The 11,322-nt window shown below is 49.7% G+C and overlaps 1 protein-coding gene across 3 annotated transcripts in view; it reads right to left on the bottom strand.

The window, feature by feature from the left end:
• Positions 1–3,916: 3,916 nt before the first annotated feature.
• Positions 3,917–11,322, bottom strand: part of SNX9 (sorting nexin 9) — a 65,990-nt gene continuing 58,584 nt past the window's right edge. For all 3 annotated transcript variants that reach the window (XM_023758223.1, XM_023758224.1, XM_014460124.2), the window contains 4 exons: positions 11,050–11,139; positions 9,187–9,301; positions 7,508–7,599; positions 3,917–5,338 (listed from right to left, as the gene is read on the bottom strand). In XM_023758223.1, the coding sequence (XP_023613991.1) occupies positions 5,291–5,338; positions 7,508–7,599; positions 9,187–9,301; positions 11,050–11,139 (345 nt within the window). In that variant the 3' untranslated portion in view covers positions 3,917–5,290. The remainder of the gene's footprint in view (positions 5,339–7,507; positions 7,600–9,186; positions 9,302–11,049; positions 11,140–11,322) is intronic.

Genomic DNA, 11,322 nt, shown 5'->3' with positions numbered 1-11,322 from the left:
CTGCCTGTCCTTCCCTCAGCCTGGGCTCAGCTGCTGCTGCCGAGGCCCGGAGAAAGACGGCAGCTCCGGCTGCACGGTGCTCAGCAAGCTCAGAGCCTGGCGGCCCAGCGACCCTCACATGTGCCTGGTCCACAACATGAGTCAACAAGGCCTGGCATCGGAGGAGCTGATCTCCAGGGAGCCTGAAGAAAGAGGCGGAGAGAGGAAATGCCCACAGCAGCTGCAAAATATCACCGCATTCTTGCACATCTCAAGCTGTGTGACTGTTTTAACCTCAAAACTAAACTAAATCCACGTGAGACGTCATGAAAATAACTAAAAAATCATCTGCCAGGGTTTAGCGAGCACAACACAAAGCAAAGGGGGCTGCTGCCGGGCCATCGCTCATGAGCCCTCCCTCTCCAGCTTCCCCCAGCACCTCAGGAGCCTCTGTCTGTCTGGTGAGGACGGCTCTGGGACTATAAAAACACCCCACACTTGTGTTTTTAAGGGCATTGTAAGCGAAAGGGTTTTATACATTAAAAACCCGTGACAAGCCGCCTCGAGCCAGCAGTGTCTCGTGACAGAGTGGTTTCCAAGCTGAATTCCTTCCTGCAGAGCACGCCCAGCAGACCCCGGCGTCCGCACATGTTTATTTAGACAATCATGTCGACTACGCCGCCAGATTTCTCTCTCTACCTCCGGAAGGTTGGCCCATCATTAGCCAAGTGCCAAGGCTCTTCAGGAAGTGGTGAGGATACACACGACTTTCTCTACCCTCTCTCTCCATTCTGTCACTCGCCCACTCTTTCCAGAACCTCCCTCAAACACACCAGACTCCCTCGGAGCCACAGGGCGGTCAGCTCTGAAGGGAAACACACCTTTTAGAAGAAGGACATTCCTTTCTCCTCAAGGCCCCTCTCTCCCCCCCCCCCCCCCCGGGCATCCCCTTCCCTTCCTTTGGCCAGAGGGTGAGCATAGCTCTTTCGTCTGTCCTTTCTGCAGCTACTCTGAGCATAAAGAACCCCAGGTGCTTGTGGCGATGACCACACAGACTAAAGCACTGGGTCTTGTTCAGACAGCTGACCTGGGCCATCAGCTGGAACCTCTGAGGACTGGAAACCGACTTCCCACCCACCTGTGAAATGACCCACCCCTCCCTCTTCAGGACACCCCTGGGGTGAGGTGCTCCAGTGAAAGAGAAGCAATTACGAGAAAAAGAACAGGATGCAGCTGATGAACTGAGAGATGACAGTCTGGGTGGGTGAGGAACCTGACATCCTTAGAGTGACCTGCCACTGAGTCACCCACACCTTTAAGCATCGGATGGAAGATACACACCCTTTCCCCAGAGAAACTGTAAAATACACACGGGAATAATTTGCCTGAAGTCACATGTGACTCACTGACACACACACCCCAGGACTGCATGGACCCCTGGCCGAGAATTCCTGTTTTAGAGGCTAGTGAGAAGCAGCTGATGACAGGAGGCCCTCTGAGGAGGGGCTGGGAACTCCATCTTAACTACAAACACATTTCCCAGGGCACGAGGACACGCACAGCCAACAGCTGCAAAAGAAGGGGGTGAAGAACAGATGCTCCCCGAGGAAAACGTTTACCTCAGGGGGTGAACCGTCGTGGAGCACCCCCGTTTATGCTCACTGGCGAGGGGAGAACGGCCCCCCTGAACTGCAGTGGCTGGCCCATCTGGAAGGGATTAAACACATCAACAGAAGAACTCAAGCTCACAAAAACGGTTCGCCTTGGTAAATATTTGTTTTGTGTTGCTTCCTCCTGCGGGCTGATAGTTTCCCAAAGGCCAAGGACTCCTGCTTCACGGAGGCAGCAGGCGGCGTATGCTCAGACCCACCGGTTTGGGGCCCGGGTGGAAGCACACTCCGGCTCAGCCACGGGAGGGCCCACGGCCGGGACAGGCTGCTGCGGCTCCAGGCTGGGCTCCACGTGGCAGGAGGAAGATGGCTGTGGCGCCAGCAGCTCTCCAGGCCCCTCTCTCCTGGGTGTTGGCTCAATGTTCTCAGCTGAGCCTCTTTTTTTTCTGGTTTAAGTTTATGTTAACCAATTTACACAGGTGCAGTAATGCACGAGAATTACCACTACCCAAGAGTTCACTACATACAGTTTAACTTATTTTTTAATTGATTTCAGAGAGGAAGTGAGAGGGAGAGAGAGAAACATCAATGATGAGAGGGAATCATTGACTGGCTGCCTCTCGCACACCCCCTTATTGGGGATCGCGCCCAAAACCCAGGCATGTGCCCGGAATTGAACTCTGACCTCCTGGTTCCTAGGTAAAATGCTCAACCACTGAGCCACAGGGGCTGGGTAGCTGGGCCTCTTTAGGTCACCTCTTACTCCGGTCACCGTAGAAGTGCACACTTTGCTCCCAACTACTTTTCTTTGACTAAAGCAGGTCGCATAATGATGCCTGGTTTTACTGGGATGGGGAAGTATGGTCCATCGGTGGGCCCAGGGGGAGTGAGATGCAAATGATGATAAAAGTTGTAATGAGCTGAAACCGGTTTGGCTCAGTGGATAGAGCGTCGGCCTGCGGACTGAAGGGTCCCAGGTTCGACTCCGGTCAAGGGCATGTACCTGGGTTGCGGGCACATCCCCAGTGGGGAGTGTGCAGGAGGCAGCTGATCAATGTTTCTCTCTCATCGATGTTTCTAACTCTCTCTCCCTTCCTCTCTGAAAAAAATCAATAAAATATATTTTTTAAAAAAAAGTTGTAATTTCTGCTCAGTGACTACGGGAACACGCTTGAAAATTAAAATGAAGTTTGAGGAATGTGTGCTAAGATGCTCTCTCTGAATGGGAAAACCACCCCATTAGATTTAAAAAATAGACGACAGGCTTTCTACTTCCGGCCACGAGGGGAGCACAGGCCAGCCGCTCCCCTTGAAGAATAAGACACAACACATGAAATACAGTTTCAGACACTCGACAGCAGGAGAGCAGGACTCTGATCACTGGGGGAATGGAAACAGGCCAGCCCCACGATGGCCCCGAATTACTGCTGGATGAGGTTCCAGGCGCAGTACAGGGCGGGGAAACCAAATAGAGGTTCATGGTCTCGCCGTGTCCAGGAGGCAGAGATCAGCGTTCAGGGTGACCACAGTGGGTAGGACTTGCAGGGCAGCGTACAGGAGAGGAGAAGGAAAGAGAGATCAGATGTAAGTGACAGAGACAGGCAGGCAGGCAGTTCAGGAGATCTGCGGGCGAGTCCCCTAGAAACACTTTGGCTGAACATGGTTCTGCGCACTCGAGAGGAAACCAAGAGAGCACAGTGACTCAACCCCCAGAAACGAATAGGACGGAGGCTGGGCGGCCACCAGCCAAAGAAGACATCCCAACGCAGGCCTGGGGCAGGGCCTGGAGACAGGCATCCTTAGCAGCGCGCAGGCCTGTCCTCTGCAGCCAGAGGGAGCCACTGCCCATGCACACCCAGCTGTCCTCCTCCAGGAGGGGAGCTGGGCCCGCCTGGGGCTCTGCTCCCGCCAGGCGACCTTGTCCAGGTCTCCGCGTCCAGCCTCACCTCACTTGCTGGCTGCCGAGGGGTCCGTCTCTGCTTGCTGGTTAGTTTGAGATCCACAAGGGTACACAGTAAAAAGAGGGTGTCGGATTTGCCCGGGTCACAGCTGCTCATCGCCTGCCAGGTGAGGTGCCTGGAGCAGCCGGTGTGACCTGGGGCCAGGCCCTACTTCTGAATTGGCGGGGTTGATGGGTGGAAGTGGGGTATCTGATTGCTGAGCGGGCCCTGAAGACTCCCCGAGGTTCCATGGAGAAGCGGCCCAAATGCCCCTGCCCTGGCCACCACTTCTTCCTCCCCGGCCTGCCCGTGGCGCCATGGGTGTTGTTTTCGGCAGACGGCCACAAGAAGCGATGATTTAAAAAAATCACACACGAACACCAAAAGTGCTTTGAAAAATGGTTTGAGAATTTACTGTACAGGTTTTTTAAACAATTTATTTATATGTTCGCTTCTACATGCTCTTACATTTGTGTAAAACATTTATACATATCTTTACAATTTGTACATATATTAAATGGCTATATCATAAACACTGTTCTATGAGATTTTATAAAAGAAAAATCAAGGGAAATTACTTATAAAACATTAACAAAAACCCGTGACACTAAAGAACAAGAAGTTCTCATTCACGTCCATCTGATTTCCTCTTCTACTTATTTTTTGGTTTCACTTCATTCATGCGGCCCGGCGTTCATTTTCTGTAACAGCGCGATCAGGGCAGAGCGAAAGCCGTGGCGATCACGGAGTAAGTAAGGCAAGAGTGCAGACGGGCCGCGTCCGCAGGAAGACAGTGTGCGGGGCGCTCAGGCCGTTAACTGAAGTACCAGGACCAGGAAACCCCGGGATTAGCGCACATTATTCCGGCTGCCACCCTTCGCAGTCGCTAAGCTTTTCCACTTGGTGGGGAGGGGCAGCCAGGTCACTGGTTTTCATCTGTCCGGTAATACCCACTGGCCCACTGTCTGCACCCAAATCAAGTGGCCAGTCCTGCTCTCACTTCTTATTCTGTCTGACTGGGCGGCTGAAGACTAGACACAGGCAAGAAGCCTGAGGCTGGCGTCTTCTCGCCCGACCAGGAGGAGCACTCGCTCCTTCCCGAGCACAGTCAGCTCAGGGTCAGCAGTCCCCCACATGCCCTTTCCCGGTAGAGCTGGCCCTGCTGAGGAAGGAGAGCAGGAGAGAATGCCCTCCAAAACCTCCTGGCGGCGGGGTGGTGGCATCGCTGCAGGGACCGCCTGCCCCGACCCCGCAGCCCCTCTGCCTCCTTTCCTGAAAATGCAGGCACATGAGTCATAAATGTGTCAGTGAAAGGCATGTGGATTTTCCTAAACAGACAGGAATTCCAAGGCATTGAAAAGAATTATAAAAATATATACAAACATATTTTTTTATTCTGGCATGTTCCATATTTTTAAGAAAGCAATTAGTAACCATCTGGCCTTGGGTAAGAACTGGAAGATTGTGGGCTTAAAAATTACAAATTTATGTAAAATATAAGTGGGGAAATGTCTAATTTTCCATTCAAAATTCTGGTAATTTTAAATACTTTCCAAAAATAGAGACAATTTCCACTGGTTTAAATAATGGCTGTAGAAATGAAGAAAAGAAGACGATATAACTGATGCGTTTAGGTGAGTAGTAAAGTGTAGTTTTTTGCAACCGTTTCTCTTGGTGTTGATTTTTGGATGATGGGGGATTAGACGGCATTGCCCCAGGTCAGAGAGAAGCACTTGGGAGTTTCTTCATGTTCCGTTCCGTCTACATCACAGGGAAGCGGCCGAGGGCCTGCCTCAGCTTTTCTGCAATCTGGTGGGGAAAGGAAAGGTCTGAGATATCACCTCCATACATCACAGTGATGGATTATTTCCAGCTCTTCCGAGTTAAACACGGTAACAATCTCAAACTCTTGGGTCTATGCATCTAGGCGCTGCCACGCTGCTGTGGGAGAGGCCTCAGACCCGGGACCAGGCTCGCAGGCGAGGGCCGCTCCTCCAGGGCCTTGCTCTGTGCGCAGCAGCATTTCAAGACCGTCCCCTTCTCCCCAGTGCGGCTCGAGGATCCCTCCACCTACGAGCTCCAAGACCCAGCCGAGGGGCTCGCCCCGTGCTCACACCCCTCTGCTACCTCAGGGCAGACAGTGTCACCTTCCACATAAAGCCACTGCTGTCTCCTCAAGGACACACGCCCCTGAGGACAGAGGTCTCAGTCATCCTTGGATCCTGAGTGTTTGCAGTAAGTGCTTAGGGTGCAACACTGAAGAAATGTTTGCTCCGTGAACAAATATGCACATTTTAATAATAACTGTTAGACCTAACAAAGACACATAGTTTCTTTTACATACATGTATATATACATATATGTATATGTATGTGTGTGTACAGTGGGGCCTTGACTTACGAGTGTCCCGACTAACGAGTTTTTCGAGATACGAGCCGTCCCTCGGCCGATTTTTTGCTTTGAGTTGCGAGCTAAAATTCGGGTTACGAGCCAGCGTCAGATACCCCACCGCTAGCTGGCGCAGCCAACGTCACAGTGAACGCCACAACATCAGCCCAGCATCACGTGTCTCACTCGTTCACTTTATGATTTGACATACGAGTAATTTGGGTTACGAGCTCCGTCACGGAACGAATTGAACTCGTAAGTCAAGGCCCCACTGTGTGTGTGTGTGTGTATGTGTGTGTGTATAATATTGATTTCAGAGAGGAAGGGAGAGAGAGAGAGAGAGAGAGACATCAATGATGAGAGAGAATCATTGATTGGCTTCCTCCTGCATGCCCCCACTGGGGATCAAGCCCGTAACCTGGGCATGTACCCTGACTAGGAATTGAACCTGGGATCTTCAGTCTGCAGGCTGACACTCTATCCACTGAGCAAAACTGGCTAGGGCAACACATAGTTTCCTATTCCGAATTACAGCGGCATTAATAATTAACCCTCACTTGGGCTTGAGAATTATTTAGCAAATTAACATCAGAATTTCAAGAACTGTCCTTCGATTACTATCTCACACAGAACACAAGTGCCTGCTCTTCTAACACAGGGTGCAAGGCCACCATCCACTGGCACCGATGAATAAAGTGCACAGGACACGGCACAGGAGCGCAGCCTAGGGGAGAGCACTGCTTCGGAATCCTTTCTGTACACTTTCTCCAAAACCAACTGTTCCAACGCACAGGCACAGCTTACAGCAGGCACATCAACCCGGCTCCTTTCGAGAACCGTGGCGGGGACAGACTTTTTGGCAGTGTCCAGTCCAAAGACGACACATGCAGGGATTGAGTTTGGGGCCTGCCTACTAGAGCCCTGGACAGCCATGAGATGACACCATGGAACGGTGGAGGACTTAGTCAGAACAGGGCGGCCAGCACACGGACCATTATAAAGTGACGGCGCTTGTCTTCAGATGGCTGACTTCTCATCTCCATGCTGGAGCCTGGCTTTCTGGACTCTCTGGGAACAATGAAGTCAGGCAGTGGTACAAAACTTTACGTTCTCACTGTTTTCTGAATGACATATTCAAGGCCTCGCTCTCTCTTTAATTTCCTCTCTGCAGCCCCTTGGTGCACTGAGACCTCAGTCACAAACAGGCCGCCTGTGGTGCCCTGAGTGGTGCCAGGCTCCTTCCCCGGCTGAGCCCACTGGGCGCAGGGTGACCTCATCCATTCAGCAGTGTTCCCTGCGCACAGAGAGGCAGTGAGGGGGGGAAGGAGCCACACAATAAGGTCTTCTCGGGGCCTCACCACTGGCACCCGATCCCCCTTCTTCAAAAGAAAATCTTTATTTTAACCCAGTGTTATTAAAAACGGAAAGGCAGAGGTAATTAAAAGATTAAAATAAACCCTACGATATATTTAGCCTCTTTGGGTTTAACACTTAGGATTAAAAAATACAAGCAGATTAACTTGATATGGTCAGAGTGAGTGACCAGGAACCCTCCCCTCTGCACAGACGGCGGGCGGAAGGGTGACTCACCGTTTCATAGAACTGTACCTGCTGCTCCAGGTACAGGCGGATGACGCTGTTGTAGTCATAGATCCGGTTACTGTGGAAGTGATTCATCTCCGCTACAACCAAAACCAGCACACGAGTCAGTTCCCCCGACTCCACTACGACCCCGGCTTCTCTGCTCCGAGACGGCTCCTCACCAGCCAGGTTCACCTGGTTGGCCTCAGTGCAGAGCCAGCTCTTGACAACTCATTTTATAGAGAGACTAGAAAAGCCACTGGACAGTGAATGGCAAACACCACTTCCGAGTAGATGTATGACTTTTGTTGATTCATATATTAAATACTATGAAACCCAATACTGATAACCACCCAAATACGGACTGTTCTAGGCCAGTGAGGGAGCAGGAAACGGACCTGGTCACATTCTCTGCAGATGACTGCAGTTCCGAAGTTCAGGTGTGTTTACGGGGCACCTAGCCAGGCACCCAGTGGGCTGATGTACCCACTCACAAAGGAATCCCTTCTCACAATGTGTCTCTCGGCGCCACCCCCTCCCACCACGGCCGCAAGGCCTTCCTCACCACAGCTGCCGCTTGCCTTTCCCCTTCCACTCCCAGCCTAGAAAGCCAACTGCTGGCATCAACTCCTACAAAAAGCTAGCTGTTCTGAGTTCTGTATTATCTGAAGCTCTTCGTTTATCTATCTGGATAAGCTCAGAGACAAGTTCAATACCAAATTCCCTATTTCAAACCCTGCAACACCCATGTCTGCAATCCGGTTTCCCATCTCTGCTCTAGCTGTCCTGGTTCTGGAAATCTCTCCTACACCTCCTCTCCCACGAGCTCCCTGGCCCTGAGGCGCTCCCTGGAGGGCCAGCAGGGCTGTTCTCCGCCCCAGCACATCTCCCTCAGGTCCTCCAAACCCCACCGCACAAGCAGAGGTCTCTGGGCTGGGCTGTCCAACCAACACTGCCCCTCCAACGTATCCCATGTAACTAGCAAACCCTTCTCCCTTGAGCATTTTTTCTCTCAAAACCTTTTAATGACTTTTTAATTCCCACATCAAGTCTAGACTCTTCTGCCTGGCTTTCAAGGCCCTCCATAATCACCAACGCTTCTTCCCCAATAACCTACAAGTATGTTTTATTCCCAAAGGCCAACGGCATCATTCTGCACTATTTTGTACGCTTCTGTTCATACCTAGGGCATCCTTCTCTTCTCCTTTGCCCATGAATATTCTATCTGTCCACCAAAACAGGACAAACCCAGTCCCTGCTCCTAGGAGAACACTCAACTATGTAAAAATCAATGAAATCTTCCTTTTACTAAGAGTCAAACTGTGCCTAGCTGCTACCTCCAAATGCCTTTACACACCATCGTCCTCAGCCATGGAGGCGACAGGCTGCTAATAGCTGAACGTGGGAATTGGACAGAGCATTAGGAAGGTGCTGATATTAAGGCTGGAAAAGGTACCTTCAATGTCTCTAAGAAATAATAAAAACATGCAAGTTTAATCAAACACTCATAGTCATGTCAAGTAAATGTCAGTTTTCATCAACACTGGGATCCTGCGAACAAGTGGCTTATGAGGATGTTCCAAATCAGCTCTGACTTAACTGTGGTTCACATCTGGATTTCTCTCCAGAAGGAAAACAGCAACTTTGCTGGGAAAACCAGGCCCACCTGCTACCACAGGCCTCCTCACCTTGTAACGCGTAAGACATGGTGCCCACGCGCTTTACCATGTTCTGCTTGTCCTGTGGGGTGATTTTGCTCGTTGCAACCAGTTTATCACTTTCTTTCACTTTTTCTATTGCTGCCTGTGAAATATAGAAATTAAATGGCATCAGTAAAACAAGGTGAAAGGACCAGTCCTCAGTTGAAAATATAACAAAGCAAACACCTCTTTTATAAGTGACTTGCTGTTGAACAGGACAAGGTCCCTACAAGATAACAGGAAAGCATCCAAACACAACTTCCTTGAAGTCACTTGGATGCAAAAGGTAACTATTCTTGAGACGTGTAACTAAGCTATGATTTAGTTTTATGCTACGAGAAGCAGGAAACCTGACAGCACTCCATTTCTGGAGTCTCTGTGGGCACCGCCAGGGTCAGAGCAGTTCCCAGCAGGACGCAGCGGCCTCACAGGCGCTGGGGGGGGGGGGGGGGGGTCCTATGTGCACTCGCACAGCGCTCACTGCGCTCAGGCGGAGGACTGACGGGCCTGTGCTTGAGCGCGCAGGCTGGAGGCTCGAGCCTTGCTGTGATTTCCAAAAGACGCACCGAGTCCCTTTTAAATTAACATTTAGATGGAAGTAGCTGCAGAAGCTGCTGAACACCGCACGGCGCTCATTCCTTAGCGCCGCCTGGAGGAACACCTCCACACTCAGATAAATTCCGCTCCGTGCCTGGAACTCTCACTCTGTGGGACACATGCCTCCAACAAGTTAACTGACCTGAGTTTTTTAACTGAGATTTTAATTTTACTTTTTTTCAGTTTTATTGGAATGTAATGACATGTAGCATTGCATTAACTTAAGGTGTGCGACATAGTGACCTGTTACATGTGTCTATTGTGAAGTGGCCACCACGGTAAGTCTAGTAAACATCCACCTTCCTCACAGAGTTACAAATACTTTTCCTTATGATGAGAATATTTAGGATCTACTCTCCCAGCAATTCTGCTTCTGTTACATATTTGAAGGAAAGAAAATCACATCTCAAAGAGACAGAACACTCCCAGGTCACTGCGGCACGACTGAAAATAGCCAAGATACAGAAACAACCTAAGTGTACATCAACGAATGAATGGATCAGGAAAATGTTCTGAGATTTATATGAAGTTATCGAAGTTGCACAAAACTTCTTATTTACGTATGCGATCTCTTCATACTTTAATTATACTAGCAAAGCCAAATGCTAAAATGGGCTCGACCAGGCCTTCGTAGAGAGCTCCCTAGTAATCCCAGCACAGCACGGTGTCCAGGAGTCCACAGCTGTAAGATACCCGAAGTCTGAGGTAATACACAGATTTTGAAACAGAGACAAAAATGAACAGAAACAAAATTTGAGTATACCCTAAGTCAATTTTTAAATTTAGCTTAAAAATACCTTTTTGACGGGAATTACATAGCTTCCTTTTCATTAATATGTATGAACATTTAATGCCAACACTGGCCATCTGAGTTTTAACGAGAAAACCTGTGGTTATTTCATTTGCCAGGGCAGGACCTTTGCAGACTTGCCCAAGCAGCTGACAGGTCTCATTGGTAAGAGAAGGACCATTCTTATTACTGTCTTAAATTTCAAACATCATGATACTAGCTACATGCATAAAGGTATACTTTTCATATTTTTAGTTCCTTCAAAACAATGTTTTCTTAGTAACAAAAGAAACAAAAAACTATTCTTATATCCAAACATGTGATGGGACCTTGCTAGTTAAACACCCCAAGGACTTCCAGGGGTCCCAGAAAGCTTCCCGACTCAGGAGTGTGAGAGGTGGGCCCGTGCCTGCAGCTCGCGATTTACCCACACCGTCTGCTGTGAACTTCTACAGTCCAGTTACCTTGTGAGCGCCGATAATATCCGGGAAGCAGCCGAGGAAACCTTTATATTCATGATTACATTCCATCAGGAAATGGAGGTCTTTCTTTGGCTATAACAAGACACAAGTTGGTTGTTACTGGCAGAGGAATCCAGACAGCCAAGGAAAAGAAACGCCTATCTCAGGACTATATTAGCCAAATCCTCCAGGTACTATATTAAGCTATTGTGTTAAGCATTCAGCTTAGTTTTCCTACAAGAAAATAATCCCCAGAGTCCTATACCCTCTACCATA

Source organism: Myotis lucifugus, unplaced genomic scaffold, assembly GCF_000147115.1.
Source record: "Myotis lucifugus unplaced genomic scaffold, Myoluc2.0 scaffold_125, whole genome shotgun sequence".
Taxonomy (NCBI): Eukaryota; Metazoa; Chordata; class Mammalia; order Chiroptera; family Vespertilionidae; genus Myotis; species Myotis lucifugus.
Note: the sequence above shows the minus strand (reverse complement) of the source record. Positions and strands in the feature narration are given on the sequence as shown.